Genomic DNA, 19,233 nt, shown 5'->3' on the forward strand with positions numbered 1-19,233 from the left:
GGATTATTTTTTTAATGAAAGTAAAAACTAGGAATCATTAAGATTGGAAAGGATCTCCAAGATCATCAGTCCAACCATCAACCCAACACCACCATGCCTACTAAACCATGTCCCAAAGTGCCACGTCTACCCGTTTTTTGAACTCTTCCAGGGACGGTGACTCCACCACCTCTCTGGGCAGCCTGTTCCAATGCTTGACTACCCTTTCCGTGAAGAAATTTTGCCTAATATCCAATCTAAACCTCCCCTGACACAGCTTGAGCCCATTTCCTCTTGTCCTGTTGCTAGTTACTTGGGAGAAGAGACCAACACCCACCTCACTACAACCTCCTTTCAGGTAGTTGTAGAGAGCAATAAGGTCTCCCCTTAGCTGCCGCCTCTTCTCCAGGCTAAACAGTCCCAGTTCCCTCAGCCGCTCCTCATAAGGCCTGTGCTCCGGACCCTTCACCAGCTTCGTTGCCCTTCTCTGGACACACTCCAGAACCTCAATGTCCTTCTTGTACTGAGGGGCCCAAAAATGGACACAGTATTCCAGGTGCAGCCTCACCAGCGCCAAGTACAGGGGGACAATCACCTCCCTGCTCCTGCTGGCCACACTATTCCTGATACAAGCCAGGATGCTGTTGGCCTTCTTGGCCACCTGGGCACACTGCTGGCTCATGTTCAGCTGGCTGTCCACCAGCACCCCCAGGTCCTTTTCCGCCAGGCAGCTTTCCAGCCATTCTTCCCCAAGCCTATAGCATTGCATGGGGTTGTTGTGACCAAAGTGCAGGACCCGGCACTTGGCCTTCTTAAACCTCATACAGTTGGCCTCAGCCCATCGTTCCAGCCTGTCCAGATCCCTCTGCAGGGCCTTTCTACCCTCGAGCAGATCGACACCCCCACCCAGTTTGGTGTCATCTGCAGACTTACTGAGGGTGCACTCAATCCCCTCATACAGATTGTTGATAAAGATATTAAACAAGGCTGGCCCCAAAACTGAGCCCTGGGGAACACCACTCGTCATCAGCCACCAACTGGACTTAACTCCATTGACCACAACTCTCTGGGCTTGGCCACTGTCATGGTTTAGCCCCAACCAGCAACTAAGCACCACGCAGCCACTCGCTCACTCCCCCATCCCATCGGGGTTGGGGGAGAGAATCGGAGGAGTAAGAGTGAGAAACACTCCTGGGTTGAGATAAGAACAGTTTAATAATTGAAATAAAGTAAAATGGTAATGATAATAACAATATTATAATGATAATAATAATAATAATATACAAAGCAAGTGATGCACAATGCAATTGCTCACCACCCACCGACCGATACCCACACAGTTCCTGAGCAGCGATCGCTGCTCCCCGGCCAGCCCCCCCAGTTTATATACTGAGCATGACATCATATGGTATGGAATAGCCCTTTGGTCAGTTTGGATCAACTATTCTGGCTGTGCCCCCTCCCAGTTTCTTGTGCACCTGGCAGAGCATGGGAAGCTGAAAAGTCCTTGACTAGTATAAACACTACTTAGCAACAACTAAAACATCAGTGTGTTATGAACATTCTTCTCCTACTAAATCCAAAACACAGCACTATGCCTGCTACTAGGAAGAAAATTAACTCTATCCCAGCCGAAACCAGGGCAGACACCCAGCCAGTTTTTTATCCAGCAAAGAGTATGCCCATCCAAGCCATGAGCCACCAGCTTCCTTAGGAGAATGCTGTGGGAGACAAAGGCTTTACTGAAGTGCAGGTAGATGACATCCGCAGCCTTTCCCTCATCCACCCTGCGTGTCACCTGGACATAGAAGGAGATCAGGTTGGTCAAGCAGGACCTGCCTTTCATGAACCCATGCTGGCTGGGCCCCATCCCCTGGTTGACCTGCATATGCCTGTTGAGCGCACTCAAGATGAACCACTACATAATCTTTACCGGCACCGAGGTCAGGCTGACAGGCCTGTAGTTCCCCAGATCCTCCTTCCAGCCCTTCTTGTAGATGGGCATCTCATTGGCAAGCCTCCAGTCATCAGGGACCTCCCCTGTTAACCAGGACTGCTGATAGATGATGGAGAGTGGCTTGGAAAGCTCCTCTGCCAGCTCCCTCAGTACTCTCAGGTGGATCCCATCTGGCCCCATAGACTTGTGAGTGTCCAGGTGGCATAGCAGGTCATTAATTGCTTCCTCCTGGACTATGAGGGCTCCATTCTGGTCCCTGTCCCTGTCTTCCAGCTCAGGGGGCTGAATACCTTGGGGATGACTGGTCTGGCTGTTAAACACAGAGGCAAAGAAGGCATTAAGTACCTCAGCCTTTTCCTTGTCCTCGGTGACAATGTTCCCCCCTCATCCAGCAAAGGATGGAGATCCTCCTTGGCTCTCTTTTTGTTGTTAATGTATTTGTAGAAACATTTTTTATTATCTCTTACAACAGTGGCCAGATTGAGTTCTAGCTGGGCTTTTGCTTTTCTAATTCCCCCCTGCATGACCTAACAAGATCCCTGTACTCTTCCTGAGTTGCCCGCCCCTTCTTCCAAAGGTGGTAGAGTGTCCTTTTTTCCCCTGAGTCCCAGCAAAAGCTCCCTGTCCAGCCAGGCCGGTCGTCTTCCCCGCCGGTTCGTCTTACGGCACATGGGGATAGCCTGCTCCTATGCCCTTAAGACTTCCTTCTTGAAGAACGCCCAGCCTTCCTGGACCCCTTTGCCTTTCAGGACTGTCTCCCAAGGGACTTTCCCAAACAGCGTCCTGAACAGGCCAAAGTCTGCTCTCCAGAAGTCCATCGTAACAGTTTTGCTGCCCCTCCTCTTTACATCGCCAAGAATTGAGAACTCTATCATATCGTGGTTGCTAAGCCCAAGACGGCCTCCGACCATGACATCTCCCACAAGTCCTTCTCTGTTTGTAAACAGCAGGTCAAGCGAGGCACCTCCCCTGGTAGGCTTGCTTCCCAGCTGCGTCAGAAAGTTATCCTCCACACTCTCTAGGAACTTTTGAGACTGTTGCCTCTCTGCTGTGTTGTATTTCCAGCAGATGTCCGGCAAGTTGAAGTCCCCCACAAGAACAAGGGCTGGCGATTGCGAGACTGCTGCCAGCCGCTTGTAGAACGCTTCATCTATCTGTACATCCTGGTTGGGTGGTCTATAGCAGACTCCCAACAGGACATCCGCCTTGCTGGCCTTCCCCCTCATCCTTACCCATAAGCACTCAACCTTATCATCACCACTGTCGAGATCTATACAGTCAAAACACTCCCTAACATACAGAGCCACCCCACCGCCTATCCCTTCTGAAGAGCTTATAGCCATCCAATGCAGCACTCCAGTCATGAGAGTCATCCCACCATGTTTCTGTGATGGCGACTATGTCATAGCTATCCTGCTGCACAATGGCTTCCAGCTCCTCCTGTTTGTTGCCCATGCTACATGCATTGGTGTAGATGCACTTGAGCCGGGCTATCGATTTCACCCCCAACGTTGCCATGCCGCCCTCGGGTTCCTCTCTAGCGAGCCTGGTTATATCCCCTTCGCCCTTCGAACCTAGTTTAAAGCCCTCTTGATGAGTCCTGCCAACTCATGAGTGAGAATCCTTTTCCCCTTTGGAGACAGTTGAACTCCATCTGCTGCCAGCAGGCCTGGTGCTGTGTAAACCTCCCCATGATCGAAAAAAACAGAATTCCACTGATGGCACCAGCCTCTGAGCCACTTGTTAATCAGGTGAGTTTTCCCGTTCCTTTCAGCATTCTTCCCTGCCATTGATGGGATTGAGGAAAACACTACCTGTGCTCCTGATCCTGCAAACAAATGCCCCAGTGCCCTGAAGTCCCTTTTGATCGCTTTAGGACTTCTCTCTGCAACCTCATCACTGCCAACTTGTACAGCCAGCTATGGGTAATAATCGGAGGGCCGTACCAGATCAGGGAGTTTCCTAGTAACATCCCTAACACAGGCCCCAGGGAGGCAGCAGACTTCCCTGTGGGATGGGTCCAGATGGCATATTGGACCCTCTGTTCCCCACAGGAGGGAATCGCCTACCACAATTACCCTCCTTTTTTCTTAACAGGGGCAGTCGTAATCCATGGGGGTGACTGACTCACCCTCAATAACCCCCTGGCTGGACCTTCTCCTGCCTCCTCACTTGCCTGGCCCTCAATTTCCAGAGCCCCATATCTGTTGTGTAGGGGCAACTGGGAAGGTGAGGGAGGCCAGGAGGGGATTCACCTGCCACCCCAGGCAGAGACCTGTTTCCATTCCCCCCGTCTCTTGGATCCCTTCCTTCTGCTCGCTGGCAAGAGGGTAGGGGATCCTCTGCTCCTTGTGGGGCCTCCATCTGCTGCCTTGGCCCCAGGGATGGTAGGGTACAGCTCCACCAATCTATCTCCTTCTCGCACTCCCTGATACTCCTTATCCTTTCCACCTCCTCCTTCAGCTCTGCCACCAGCCTGAGCAGATCATCTACCTGGTCACACCGTAGACATCTGCCGTCTCCGCTACCCTCCGGTACAAGTGACAGGCTCAGGCACTCCCTGCAGCCAGAGACCTGGACGGCTGCATGTTTGTGCAGGAGCTCTGTCTGGGTTAACGCATTCCTTCTGGCAACGGCTTTCAGGCAAGTAGTAACCATAGCTGCTAGGTCCTCTCCTGGGAGGGCGATGACCACTAGCTGAGTTTCCCTTTAGAGCTAGGAGGGGGATTTCACCTTCCCCGCACACCCTGCTCATGTGAGCTGCCGTGCAAACTGACACACCACGCCCTAGTCACCACGCTCCCTGGGGGCTGCTTTTATTGGTGAGGGGGTTTGGCCGCTGTCACTCCTGTCCCCGCCCACGCTGAGTCAGAACTGCCACTCGTTAGCAGCTCTCCCTTTCCCGCTCTAACCGGGGGGCTGGGGTGCCCTCTCTCCCCCTGCGCTTTTGCCGCCTTAGCAAGGGTGCCCCGGCACGAGCCTCCGCTCCAGAGCCCTTCGCCTCGGTGACTTCATTGAAATGGCAGTTACACCGGGTTTTAAACTGCCGCTGTCACTCTGTCCCCACCCACGCTGAGTCAGAGCGTTATCCCACTCTGATTTGACTGGTAATAAACTGATTTCCCCAAGTTGAGTCTGTTTTGCCCATGATGGTAATTGGTGAGTGATCTCTCCCTGTCCTTATCTTGCCCCACGAGCTTTTTGTTATATTTTCTCTCCCCTGTCCAGTTGAGAAGGGAAGTGATAGAGTGGCTTTGGTGGGCACCTGGCATTCAGCCAGGGTCAACCCACCACAGGTGTATAATATCTAATTACATAAATAGCACCAGTTCTTGAGGCTTGTATTAGGTTTACACGACAAGGCTTTGGTAGCAGGGGGGCTGCAGGGGTGACCTCTTTGAGAAGAGACTGGGGCTGCCCCTGTGATGGATAGAGCCAGTTTTAGCTGGCTCCAAAACAGACCTACCTGAGGTCTGAGACCTACCTGAGCCAAAGCTGAGCCAGAGATGCTGCTGGCACCTCTGTGATAACATATTTAAGAAGGGGGTGGGGGGGAAACTGCTGAAACACAGCAGCCGCAAGTGAGGAGTGAGAAAATGTGAGAAACAACTTTGCAGACACCAAGGTCAGTGAAGAAGGAGGGGGAAGAGATGCTTCAGGTGCCAGAGCAGAGCTTCCCTTGCAGCCCATGGTGAAGACCGTGGTGAAGCAGGTTGTCGCCTTGCAGCCCATGGAGGGCTATGATGGAGCAGATATCCACACTGCAGCCCATGGAGGATCCCATGCCACAGCAGGTCGATATGACCTGAAGGAAACTGCAGCCTAGGAGCAGGTTTTCTGGCAGGAGCTGTGGCATGTGGGGGACCTATGCTGGAGCAAGTCTGTTCCTGAAGGACTGCACCCCATGGAAAGGACCCATACTGGAGCAGTTCTTGAAGAACTGTATCCAATGTGAGGGACCCCACACTGGAGCAGGGGAAAAGTGTGAGGAGGAAGGTGTGGCAGAAACAAAGTGTTATGAACTGACTGCAACACCCATGACCCATCCCCTCTGTGCCACTCGGGGTGGGAGGAGGTAGAAGAGTTGGGAATGAAGGAATGAAGTTGAGCCTGGGAAGAAGAGGGGGGTGGGGGGAAGGTGTTTTTAGTTTTGTCTTTTTTTTCATCATCCAACTCTATTTTTAATTGGCATCCAATTAAATTAATCTTCCCCAAGACAAGTCTGTTTTGCCCAACTGATAAGCAATCTCCCTGTCTGTATCTCGACCCATGAGTTTTTTAATCTTATTTTCTCCCCCTGTTCTCTTGAGGAGATGGGGGTGAGAGAATGACTTAGTGGGCATCTGGCAGCTGGCCAAAGTTAACCCGCCACAAATAGTAGTAGTAGTAGTAATAATCATAATTTATATGATGGTGCCTCTATAATAAATATAAGAAATATAATTATTGCAATGATGGGTAAAACATGCCTGACCATCTAACCTACTGCAGAATATCATAATATACAGCATTACTAGTAAATCTATCACACAGGAAATAGGAATCTTTCAAGTACAGCACCAATCTGGGAATGGCAAAGAATGTAGAAATTCTTTTTTCTGAAGTGCAATAAAGTTGTTCTGACATACTATTATGTCACAATATTATCATATCCACTGATCAGTCAAAACTGTGCTTTTTATGTCATTTTAATATAATTTTTTCCTGTGTAAACAGAAATGTGTGATACTTCAGAAAAAAATCTTACTTAAGCTGTAAAAATAAGAGAATTCTACATTGTGGATACTACTTACTGACGATGAGCCCAACATGGATTTTGGAGATCTTATAATTCCGGCTATGGAGTGACGTATAGTGTCCAACTTTGAGACTTTGTCCTTCTTGTCCTAGGAGAAAAAGTAGTATCTCCAGTAAAACCAAGCAAATCAATATGGTTTTACTTCTGTGCATTAATAATTGAATTATTGGAGGACATGGAATGTAGACTCATGGATTTCATTTGAATAAAAGATAGGGACTGATCTGCTACTGATACAAACCAGCAAGCTTGTGTCAACATCAGTGTGATTATGCTAATACATACCAGTTGAAGAGCTGAAAGATTCTGTGATTCCTTAAATATTTAGTGCAATTATTTTAAATATCACTATTGTTAAATATAAGAGATCTCAAATTCTTTTGTACCCTAAAGACAGAGGACCTAATTCTCAGCTGTCCTGGAATACCTATGTTTTTTAAAAGGGTTTGACACCATATAATAAAACCATACATAAAACCCATACATACATACTTGCATTATCCTTACTTAATTCATTTTCTTCTTTTATTAATCTGATCTTCTCTAATAATACACTACTTGTAAATATGAATACCAATCAGTGCAAGCAATAGGATCCATTTGTTTTCTGGCACTACAATAAACCACAGGGGTAGCCACCACTATCTGGATTTTAAATCCTTTAAGAACAGAGCTATTCACTACAACTGGAACATTGAATCAGCCTTTAACCATCCATAATTCAGCACAAGTAAATGGAAAGTCCAAAGTGTTTATAACTTGACTTAGTCCAAGGACTGTTTATTTCCTAATATCTGATTCATTGTCAGCTCTCAAAATGTAGTATCAAAGAATCTTTCAAAAATACAGAAATGTATTTTTAACACTGAAAAACTTAGTTTATTTCTCATAACTTCACCCTCAGACACAGATGAGGTATTTTAATGAATATTTGCAAAATAATTAAACCTGAAGCAGAGACCACACATCAAAAATCTCATTCTAATTAGCTATGGGTTAATTAAGCTGTAAGAAACTGAAAATGGAAACAGAATAAATCTGTTTTGTAGTGTAACAAAAAGATTGCTTCAAAGCTTTGAACGTACACCCTTGACTGAAGAAACTGAAAATCTGATAATGAAACAAATGCAGTTTCAGTTTATTCCAAGAATCCTGAATGAGCAACAAAATCTATTAAATCTGTATACAGAATAAAGCATTGTTTGAAAATGACTCCCAAATATAATTTAGTTTACAGGATATAGGTTAAACATTGTCTTAGTAAAATAAATTTGCTTGTTTAGCAGCAAAATTCTGCAATATTCTATAATTTGTATGTCATGAAAAGAGAGTATGAAAAAGAACATCTCACATAGGAAGAGAAAAAAGGCTAAAAGGGAATTTACTAGCCACTTGAAATTAACACCGACCAATACAATTTTTATTCTTTTTATCAGACTCAAGTAATACTGCATGTCAACTACTTTTCTTACAGTAAAACACTCTGTCCTGAGTCGACTGGCAAACTGATATTTATTTTTTAAGTATTGATGAATTAAATTGACTACTTAAAAAAAAAATCATTAATAACAGCGACAACACAGTGCCTGATTTTGCTTGTATGCCTATCAGGCTTGGAATGATCAATTCATTTTACACATCTTTTCACAAGTGAGCCATGGGATTTAACTGTGACTAAATGTCTACTTCTTACATGACAGGAAAAAATAAGTTACCAAAATATGCATGAATTCCATTGAGTTGTGTTTCCACCCCTGGGGTAGTTGATTCCAATTGTACTGAACACCCCTCCAAGTGAAAGCAAACTGTGGCCTGCACTCTGCTGCCAAAGGGATTGAGAAAAACACATTGGCAATATCAATTGTGGCATACCACTTGGCTGTCTTTGACTCCAGTTCATATGGAATTCTAGCATTTCCAGTGTGGCCGCACTCAGCAGCGGCATGACTTGGTTCAGGCCATGGCACTGTACTGTTAACCTCCAGCCCCTGTAAACTGGACATCATCCAGATCTTTGGAGACCTGGTTGTCATCCAGGTCACTGTAGATGACTTCCAGCACAGCTACTTCTATCAGATATTGGATACATTCCTCCACTGTATTCCACTTCCCTCAGTAATTTACAAGATCATCCTTGAAGGGACATATCGTCTTCACACTAGACAAGAGCTGCCTCCAGAGGCTGCAGATTCTCACCTCTTTTCTGCTTTCTTTGTCAATTCCCCAGTTCCTAGCAAGGGATCCCAGCTGCTGGGCTTCCTTACCTTCTAACTCCTGACTGTTGACCCCACTATCCTAGCATCAGAGCAGCCAGGCAGCAATCTGCTCACCTGGCTGGTGGCTGTAATCTTTCTGCAAATCTCGAAATTTGCCCAGGGTCAAGGACCAGGTAGTTTCTGCCTCTTGGGTGATTTCTCTTGCTTCCTCCTCCTGTTTCCTTGTCAAAGGACCAGCTTCCTGATCAGACCCTTCCTCCTCCTCCTCCCTTACTAATCGATGGTATGGACTCATCGATCTCTGTGTCCAGTGTTTCTTTTTGACTCCTGGGGCAATTACTGTAGCTGGGGTTTGGTTCCCTATCTCATCCATGGAGTCCTCAGATGTGTTTTGAGTCCCTGGCTCAACCATGGTGACCTCAGCGGTGGTTTCAGTCCCTATCTCAATCATGCTCCTTTGATGGTACTGAACAGAGGCTCAATAGGCACAGGCCAAGCCCCAATACAGTGTTAGGAGCTTCTGGGTTTCATGGGGTAGGAAAGGCACCCTTACATCAAGTGGTACACCAATTCAAAATGGGATTACATGCACTAGGTACCTGCCCAAATCCTTCCACACACCCTGCCACCCAGGGATCAACCACCTCGGGGCACGTTTCCTTGTTACCTCATAAACAAGTTCAAAGAATCACAGAATGTTTGAGGTTGGAAGGGAACTCAGGAAGCCATCTGTTCCAAGGCCCCTGCTCAAGCAGGGCCACGTAGACACGGTTGCCCGGGACCATTTCCAGACAGCTTTTGAATATCTCCAGGAAGGAAGACTCCACAACCTCTCTGGGAAACCTGTTCCACTGCTCAGTCACCCTCACAGTGAAAAAGTGTTTCCTGAGGTTCAGACAGAACCTCCTGTGTTTCTCTTTGTGCCCATTGCCTCTTGTCCTGTCACTGGGCACCACTGAAAAGAACCTGGCTCATCCTCTTTGCATCCTCCCTTCAGGTATTTATATACATCAATAAGACCCCCCCCCAAGTCTTCTCCAGGCTAAACAGACCCAGCTCTCTACTCCTTCCCTCATAGGAGAGATGCTCCAGTCCCTTAATCATCTTCGTGGCCCCTTTCTGGACTGTCTCTAATATGTCCATGTCTCTCTTGTACTGGGGAGCCCAGAACTGGACACAGGACTCCAGGTGTGGCCTCACCAGTGCTGAGTAGAGGGGTAGCATCACCTCCCTCAACCTGCTTGGCAACAGTCCTCCTAATACAGCTTAAGAAACCATTAGCCTTCATTGCTGCAAGGGCACATTGTTGGCTCATGTTCAACCTGGTGTCCACCAGGACCCCCAGGTCCTTTTCTGCAAAGCTGCTTTCCAGATGGGTGGCCACCAGCATATATACATGGGGTTATTCCTCCCCAGGTGCAGGACTTTGCCCTTCCTCTTTTTGAACTGCATGAGGTACCTATCAGCCCATTTTTCCAGCCTGTTCAGGTCCCTCTGGATGACAGCATGACCCTCTGGCATATCAGCCACTCCTCCCACTTTTGTGTCACCAGCAAACTTGCTGAGGGTACATTCTGCCCCATCATCCAGATCATTAATGAAGATGTTGAACAGGACTGGACCCAGGATTGACCCTTGGGGTACACTGCTAGTTACTGGCCTCCAACTAGACTTTGTGCTACTGCTCACCACCCTTTGGACACAGCCGTTCAGCCCGTTTTCAATCCACCTCACTGCTTATCCAGTCCATACCTCATCAGCTTCTCTATGAGGACCTGTGGTGGGTTAACCTTGGCTGGATGCCAGGTGCCCACCAAGCTGCTCTATCACTCCCCCTCCTGAACTTGACAGGGGAGAGAAAATATAACGAAAGGCTTGTGGGTCAAGATAAGGACAGGGAGACATCACTCACCAATTACCGACACAGGCAAAACAGACTCGACTCAGGGAAATTAATTTAATTTCTTGCCTTCCCCCCACTCCTCCCTTTTTCCTGGTGTCGTGGTTTAACCCCAGCCAGCAACTAAGCACCACGCAGCTGCTCACTCACTCCCCCTGCCCCGGTGGGATGGGGGAGAGAATCGGAGGAGTAAGAGTGAGAAACACTCCTGGGTTGAGATAAGAACAGTTTAATAATTGAAATAAAATAAAGTACAATAGTAGTAGTAATAATAACATCATAATAATAATAATATACAAAGCAAGTGATGCACAGTGCAATTCCTCACCACCCACCGACCGATACCCACACAGTTCCTGAGCAGCGATCGCTGCTCCCCGGACAACTCCCCCCAGTTCATATACTGAGCATGACATCATATGGTATGGAATAGCCCTTTGGTCAGTTTGGATCAACTATCCTGGCTGTGCCCCCTCCCAGTTTCTTGTGTACCTGGCAGAGCATGGGAAGCTGAAAAGTCCTTGACTAGCATAAGCAGTACTTAGCAACAACTAAAACATCATAAAATCATAGAATGCTTTGGGTTGGAAGGGACCTTGAGAGATCATCAAGCCCAACCCCCCTGCAGTAAGCAGGGATCGAACCTGTGAACTTGGCGTTATTAGCACCATGCTCTAACCAACTGAGCTAACCCAGCCGGTCAGTGTGTTATCAACATTATTCTCATCCTAAATCCAAAACACAGCACTATGCCTGCTACTAGGAAGAAAATTAACTCTATCCCAGCCGAAACCAGGACACCCGGGCTCAACTTCACTCCTGAATTCTCTACCTCCTCCCCCTGAGCAGCGCAGGGGGGATGGGGAATGGGGGTTGCAGTCAGTTCATCACAAGTTGTCTCTGACACTCCTTCCTCATCACTTTCTTCCTCTGCTCCAGCGTGGGGTCCCTCCCACAGGAGAGAGTCCTCCACAAACTTCTCCAATGTAGGTCCTTCCCATGGGCTGCAGTTCTTCATGAACTGCTCCAGCATGGGTCCTTTCCACAGGGTGCAGTCCTTCAGGAATGGACTGCTCCAGCGTGGGTTCCCCACGGGGCCACGGGGCCTGCCAGGAGCCTGCTCCAGCATGGGCTTTCCACAGTGTCACAGCCTCTTTCGGGTGCATCCACCTGCTCTGGTGTGGGGTCCTCCATGGGCTGCAGGTGGATATCTGCTCCACCGTTAACCTCCATGGGCTGCAGGGGGACAACCTGCCTCACCATGGTCTTCACCACAGGCTGGAGGGGAATCTCTTCTCTGGTGCCTGGAGCACCTCCTCCTCCTTCTTCTTCACTGACCTTGGTGTCTGCATAGTTGTTTCTCTCACATTTTCTCACTCCTCTCTCTCCCGGCTGCTGTTCCACAGCAGTTTTTCCCCCTTCTTAAATATGTTATCACAGAGGCGCTACCACTATCACTGATTGGCTCAGCCTTGGCCAGCGGCGGGTCCATCTTGGAGCCGGCTGCCACTGGCTCTATCGGACATGGGGGAAGCTGCTGGCATCTTCTCACAGAAGCCACCCCTGCAGCCCCCCCCGCTACTAAAACCTTGCCATGCAAACCCAGTACAGGATCTTATGAGAGACAGTGTTAAAGGCCTCCCTGAAGTCAAGGTAGACAATATCCACTACTCTCCCCTCATCTACCAGGCCAGTCATTTCATCGCAGAAGGTTATCAAGTTGATCAAGCATGACTTCCCCTTGGTGAAGCCATGATGACTACTCCTGATGATTTTCTTGTCCTCCCTGCATCTGGAAATTATTCCCAGTATTAGCTGCTCCATCACCTTCTCAGGGATCAAGGTGAGGCTGACCGACCTGTAGTCCCCTGGGTCCTCCTTCCTGCCCTTCTTGAAGATAGGAGGGATATTTGCTTTCCTCCAGTCCTTGGGCACCTCTCCCAATTGCCATGATCAAGCAAAGATTATCGAGAGTGGCCTTGCAATGACATCTGCCAGCTCCCTCAGCAGTCATGAGTGCATCCCATCAGGGATCACGGACTTATACATGCCCAGTTTGCTTAAATATTCCCTGACCTGATTCTCTTTCACTAAAGGTACATCTTCCTTGCTCCAGCTTTTCCCCCTTGTCTCTGGGACCTGGGATTCCTGAAAGCTGGTCTTGCTAGGAAAGACTGAGGTGAAGGCAGCATTCAGTACCTCAGCCTTTTCCATTTTCTATGTAACCAGGTCCTCCATCTCGTTCAGCAATGATCCCACATTTTCCCTAGTCTTCCTTTTTTCACCTATGTACTTAGTGTAGCCCTTCTTGTTGCCTTTGACATCCCTGGCCAGATTCAATTCCAGGTGGGCTTTGGCTTTCCTAACCTCATCCCTGGATGCTTGGACAACATCTCTGTATACCTCCTAGGTTACCCATTCTTGCTTCCACCCTCTGTATGCTTCCTTTTTGTGCTTGAGTTTGGCCAGGAGCTCCTTGTTCATCCACACAGGCCGCTTGGCATTTTTGCCTGACTTCCTGCTCATTGAGATGGACTGCTCTTAAGCTTGAAGGAGGTGATCCTTGAATATTAACCAGGTTTCTTGGGCCCTTCTTCCTTTCAGGGCCTTATCCCATGGCACTCTTCCAAGTATATCTTTGAAGAGGCCAAAGTCTGCTCTCCTGAAGTTCAGGGTTGCAATCTTGCTTTTTGCCCTGCTCCCTCTCCTCAGGATCCTGAACTCCACCATCTCATGGTCACTGCAGCCAAGGCTCCCTTCAACCTTCACACCCCCAGTGAGCCCCTCGTTGTTGATGAGTATGAGGTCCAGCAGAGCACTTCTTCTCATTGGCTCCTCTATCACTCGGAGGAGGAAGTTATCATCAATGCACTCCGGGAACCTCCCGGATTGCTTCTGTCCCTCCAGCAGATATCGGGGTGGTTGAAGTCCCCCATGAGGACCAGGTCCTGCAAATGTGAGGCTGCTCCTAGCTGTCTGTAGAGGGCCTCACCTGCTTGTTCTTCCTGGTCAGGTGGCCTATAGCAGACACCCACTACAATGTCAGCTTTACCTGTCCTCTCTTTAATCCTAACTCATAAGCTCTCTGTCACCTCCTCATCCATCCCCAGGCAGAGCTCCTTGCATTCCAGCTGTTCTCTCACATAAAGGGCAACTCCCCCTCCTCATCTCCCGGACTGTTCTTCCTGAAGAGCCTGTACACATCCATTGCACTCCAGTCATGGGAGCCATCCCATCACATCTCCGTGATCCCAACATGATCGTAGCCCTGCAACTGCACACTCCTCATGTTTATTCCCCATGCTGCATGCATTAGTGTACAGGCACTTCAGAGAGGCACCCCAGCATGTTGAGTTCCTGGAGAGAGTTTGGGGGATTTCTCCATAATGGTACCTCGTAGGCAAGGTGCCTTGTGTCCTCTTACACCAGGATGAAACCAGGTTCCACAAACCCACAAAAATCCAACAGCCTTAGTAGATACTAGGATCAAACAGCTTACATAAGGATGTGCAAGAACCTCAGGAGCCTGTGCAACAAAACTATGCACATCAATCCCAGAGGAGAAATAGGAGGTGTAATCCCTCATTCTCTCCACAAGATGGCCCAGCCAGCACAAGAATGGCATCAATGCCAGGGCCAAGCACATGGTCATTGTTTTTATCAAACTGTTCCCAGGCACAGCAAAATAGAGAGATAAGCAGCACAGCAAATGGAAAGAGCTAAAAGCAGCCACTGACAAACCCTAGACTCTATTATACAGTAAAGCAAGTGTGGAGTGATTGCTGGAGGTGACTTAGACACCAGACGTAGATTTACGATTACAAGAAAGGTACAGCATTGAAGAAGCTTTCTGGATGGAATGCAGCTGGATGCAAGGAATCTATCCCACAGAAGTTCCTAAGCCTGTAACCTTGGATGTCGCAACCCAGGGGAGCCTGGTGTGCTGATTCTGAGAGGAGCTGCCCAGGGGGTGGAGTGGTGTGGAGACATCATGGCCAAGCCCTGTGATAAGGGAACTCGAAGGGGCACCATGGTCCTGATAAGCTGCATAAGTGATACCCTAAGTCAGCAAACTATCATGATGTTGACAAAAATGCTGTCCTTTAGTAACTTTTACTCATTATAATGTCATTATAATACTAGAACACACTCCCATCTCAAAACCCACCCGCCTCCAAGGTAAGACCCCCCCTCACTGAGCCTGCGCTCTGAATTTTTCTGGGCCTGTACCTTTAAAACGAAGCGAGAAAGTTTTACACCAATCGTAACAAAAGTATGTATGACTAGAGTCCCTCAAGCTCCACCTAATGTGTAAAAATACTATAAAATTGGCCTAGGAGAGAGGGGATGTTAGGGAAGACATCACCGTGTACTACTCTGACCTCTGGGATCAGTCGACGGGCTGAGCCTCTCTTTCCCCCCATCGGGACGCCTTTGGGTAAGAATCTAACACTTGGTTATACCAAGTGCCTCCCCGGGAAACTTAGAAACCTCTATAGAGTCGCTTTTATGTCTTTTGATGCATCTGTGTTATTCTAAACTTTGGTACTCATAGGTGCCTTGCAGTCAGTGAATTTATCACCGGTAATCCAAAGAACCTGTGTGTCTGTTGCTTTAATAAATTGCTTTGATTTGTTGCTCTAGCGTGATAGTGGTCATTGAACGTGACCAGACACGTTAAGTGTGGCCGTGATAGTTCATGCAGCACGACTAGACGAAAGGTGCCTACGTTATTTGTGAATCCGTAATCGTGATAGTTCAGTGTACTGAATGCGACCGGACTTATAACGATAAATTGGGTACCTTCCAAAGCCTCTCTTCACGCAACAGCAAGCAAGCTCTGTAAACTGCTCAGAAGCTGGCCAATTCACAATTATGACAGCTATAGCACAGTCAGAACAAACCTGTCGTTATCTTGAGCCCCGCACTGGGCCCCAAAAAGGGCTGTGCTGGGTTGACCCCATCTGGCAGCCAAACACCCATCCTGCCTCTCACCAACTCTACTCTCCTATGGGATGGGGAGAAAATAGAAGGAAGGTGAGAATCATCTGGCCACTGTTAGAACTCAGTCTGGACACTGTTGTATGAGATAATAAAAAATGTTTCTATAAATACATTAAGAATAAAAAGAGAGCCAAGGAGAATCTCCATCCTTTGCTGGATGAGGGGGGGAACATTGCAACCAAGGATGAGGAAAAAGCTGAGGTACTTAATGCCTTCTTTGCCTCTGTCTTTAATAGCTGGCTGAATATGAGCTGGCAGTGTGCCCAGGCAGCCAAGAAGGCCAACAGTATCCTAGCTTGTATCAGGAATAGTGTGGCCAGCAGGAGCAGGGAGGTGGTTGTCCCCCTGTACTCGGCACTGGTGAGGTCGCACCTGGAATACTGTGTCCAGTTTTGGGCCCCTCAATACAAGAAGGACATTGAGGTGCTGGAGCGTGTCCAGAGAAGGGCAATGAAGCTGGTGAAGGGTCTAGAGAGCAAGTCTTATGAGGAGCGGCTGAGGGAACTGGGACTGTTTAGCCTGGAGAAGAGGAGGCTGAGGGGAGACCTTATCGCTCTCTACAACTACCTGAAAGGAGGCTGTAGTGAGGTGGGTGTTGGTCTCTTCTCCCAAGTAACTAGCAACAGGACGAGAGGAAATGGGCTCAAGCTGTGTCAGGGGAGGTTTAGATTGGATATTAGGCAAAATTTCTTCACGGAAAGGGTAGTCAAGCATTGGAACAGGCTGCCCAGAGAGGTGGTGGAGTCACCGTCCCTGGAAGAGTTCAAAAAACGGGTAGACGTGGCACTTTGGGACATGGTTTAGTAGGCATGGTGGTGTTGGACTGATGATCTTAGAGGTCCTTTCCAATCTTAATGATTCCTAGTTTTTACTGTCATTAAAAAATAATCCAGCCACCAAGCCAGGCAACATGAAATTACTACTCTACCCTTAATTGGTTTAGTGGTGGACTTGGTAGTGTTAGGTTAATGGTTGGACTGGATGATCTTAAAGGTCTTTTCAAACCTAAACGATTCTATGATTCTATGAATATCCCTTTGGTCATTTTGGGTCAGCTGTCTTGGCTATGTCCCCTCCCAACCTTTTGCCTGCCTCCAGCCTACTGACTGTGTGGGGGGGAAGAGAGAGAGAAAGCATTGGCACTGTGTAAGCCCAGTTCAGCAGTAGCCAAAACACTGGTGTGTTATCAACACTGTTTTAGATACAAATGCAAAACACAGCATCATACCAGCTACTGTGATGAAAGTTAACTCCATCACAGCCAGAACCAGTACACAATGCAAGGTCAAGGGACCTGCACAGGAGATCCAGTTTTTGGGAACAAAATGGCAGGATGGACATTGTCACATCCCTATGGATGTGATCAACAAGATAACAGCCATGTCCCCACCAGTTCGTAAAGAAGAAACACAAGATTTCCTAGGCATTGTGGCTTTCTGGAAATAGGCATTCTGGGTTATAGTCAGCTTGTGAACCCTATCTATTGAGGGATCCGAAAGAAGAAGTATTTCGACTGGGGCCCTCAACACATCAAACAGAGGATAGTTCAAGCAGTAGCCCTTGAGCTGGTCCAGTAAGGAACAGCTGTGAGAAACATGTTCTACACAGTAGCCATGGAGCATGGCCTCAACTGGAGCCTCTGGCAGAAAACACTAGGAGAAACCTGAGGTCAACCTCCAGGGTTTTGGAGCTGGGACTATTGAGGATCTGAGGCCCACTACACCCTGACTGACCTCTGATCCCAGGACTAAAGTACAATAGCAAGGCTGCATGATATAGTTAAAAAAATGCAAAACTTACCATAGAAGTGACTGATCTGGCATCTTCTTCATAATTCACTACAGGTGGTGGCTCTTTCCCATCATTTTCTTGAACCTTTTGTTCCAGTAGTTCTTTCTGGGCTGCAAATTTTGCCTCAGAGCATCTTAATTGCTGAACTGTTTGCTTGAGTTCTTCCAGTGCATGCTTTTGGCTCAGCAAGAGTACAATACTACAGAGAAAAATAACAAAAAAATTTAAAACACATGATTTAAAATACATATTTTGCTTCATGAAAGCTACATAGAATAAAGCATTTTCAGTACTGGAATTTGTTTTTTTTTTTTTCACTTCATCCATCCATGTAATGAAGGAAATTATTAACCTTTTATAAGTAAGTGTGAGAAGTCCTGAGAATTATTTGTTCAAAGGCATAAACACGAGGCAAATATTAGAAAATTCTTAAAGCTACAAGATAATGAAAGCAGACACCCACTTAGCTATTCCAAAAAGAAAAATCATGTTTTTGTAAATACAGAAGGAATTATTATTTTCATCCACTTCGGTTGTATTTACAACTGTTAGGGTTCCCTATCCTTTTGGGAAGAAATATACTTTTAGATTATGATTTCCAGTGATGAGGAATCCACTGCAATCCACATAGCCATTATAATAATTATCTTCACTAAACTCACCTTATATCCAGTATAAATTGGTCTGGCTCCATGTTAGAGATACCTGTTGTCTCCATCTTCTGGACTGAAAGGTCCTCTACTGCATAAGTAGTTCTGGACTGCAGTCAGAACACTCTTTAACCTTTTTTTAAGCTAAACAAATTGAACTCCATAAGGGGCTAAAAGAAGTTCTTTCTTGTCTTCTACATGTTTTTATGGCTTTTCACTGATCCCCCCCCCCCCCCCCCCCATTTTTCAACATCTATCAGAACTGGACCCTGTATTCTATTAGCAGTCTCACCTATACCACAGTCTTCTGATACAGTATTTCACCATTTATAGATTGAGAGATCACAAGAGCATTTTCAAATTTCCCCCATTAACTCCAACACCTTCCCAAAGACAGACCAACAGCCACTCTCAACCCCCATAAGCTTTCTTTTTTGTGTGTATAAGTTTACACTTGGAAAAAGACACTTAGCCAAGCACAATACATAATGCAATCTGAATTTACTAGTGTCTCATCTCAACATTTTAGATAGATAGTTTTCTTCCAGGTCACTGATTTAAAAAAAAAAAAAAAAGTTCAGTAATTCAGAGAAAGAAGATTTAGTTACAGTTATATTTCATGTCCACTAGCCAGTTTTTAGTCTATTTATTGATTCTTCTTTCTTTGAGAGAGACTTCATACCTACATTCTTACACTGACAAACTTCAAACTGTTACCCTATAAATAGTGCTTTGTAGAAGACCTGAGATTTTCCTTTCTAAAACAACAGTTGTAGCACAGCCTACTGAAGGCTCTATCAGCTTTAAATGCTTCAGGGACATGATAGTGCTTAAAACAGATTGGGGGGGGGGAAACCCACAACCCTGCAAGTGGCCTCACAGCAGACAGCCATGTAAAAAGACTGTACCAATCTCCTATGCTGCAATCATCAAGATTT

At 47.0% G+C, this 19,233-nt stretch overlaps 1 protein-coding gene across 2 annotated transcripts in view; it reads right to left on the minus strand.

Annotated features, from left to right (window-relative positions):
- Positions 1 to 19,233, minus strand: part of LOC142596461 (tyrosine-protein kinase Fer-like) — a 187,981-nt gene that overhangs the window by 100,562 nt on the left and 68,186 nt on the right. For both annotated transcript variants that reach the window (XM_075725571.1, XM_075725572.1), the window contains exons 8-9: positions 17,655 to 17,844; positions 6,730 to 6,822 (exon numbers count right to left, since the gene is read on the minus strand). In XM_075725571.1, coding sequence (XP_075581686.1) covers positions 6,730 to 6,822; positions 17,655 to 17,844 — 283 coding nt within the window. The remainder of the gene's footprint in view (positions 1 to 6,729; positions 6,823 to 17,654; positions 17,845 to 19,233) is intronic.

This window comes from Pelecanus crispus, chromosome W, assembly GCF_030463565.1.
Source record: "Pelecanus crispus isolate bPelCri1 chromosome W, bPelCri1.pri, whole genome shotgun sequence".
Taxonomy (NCBI): Eukaryota; Metazoa; Chordata; class Aves; order Pelecaniformes; family Pelecanidae; genus Pelecanus; species Pelecanus crispus.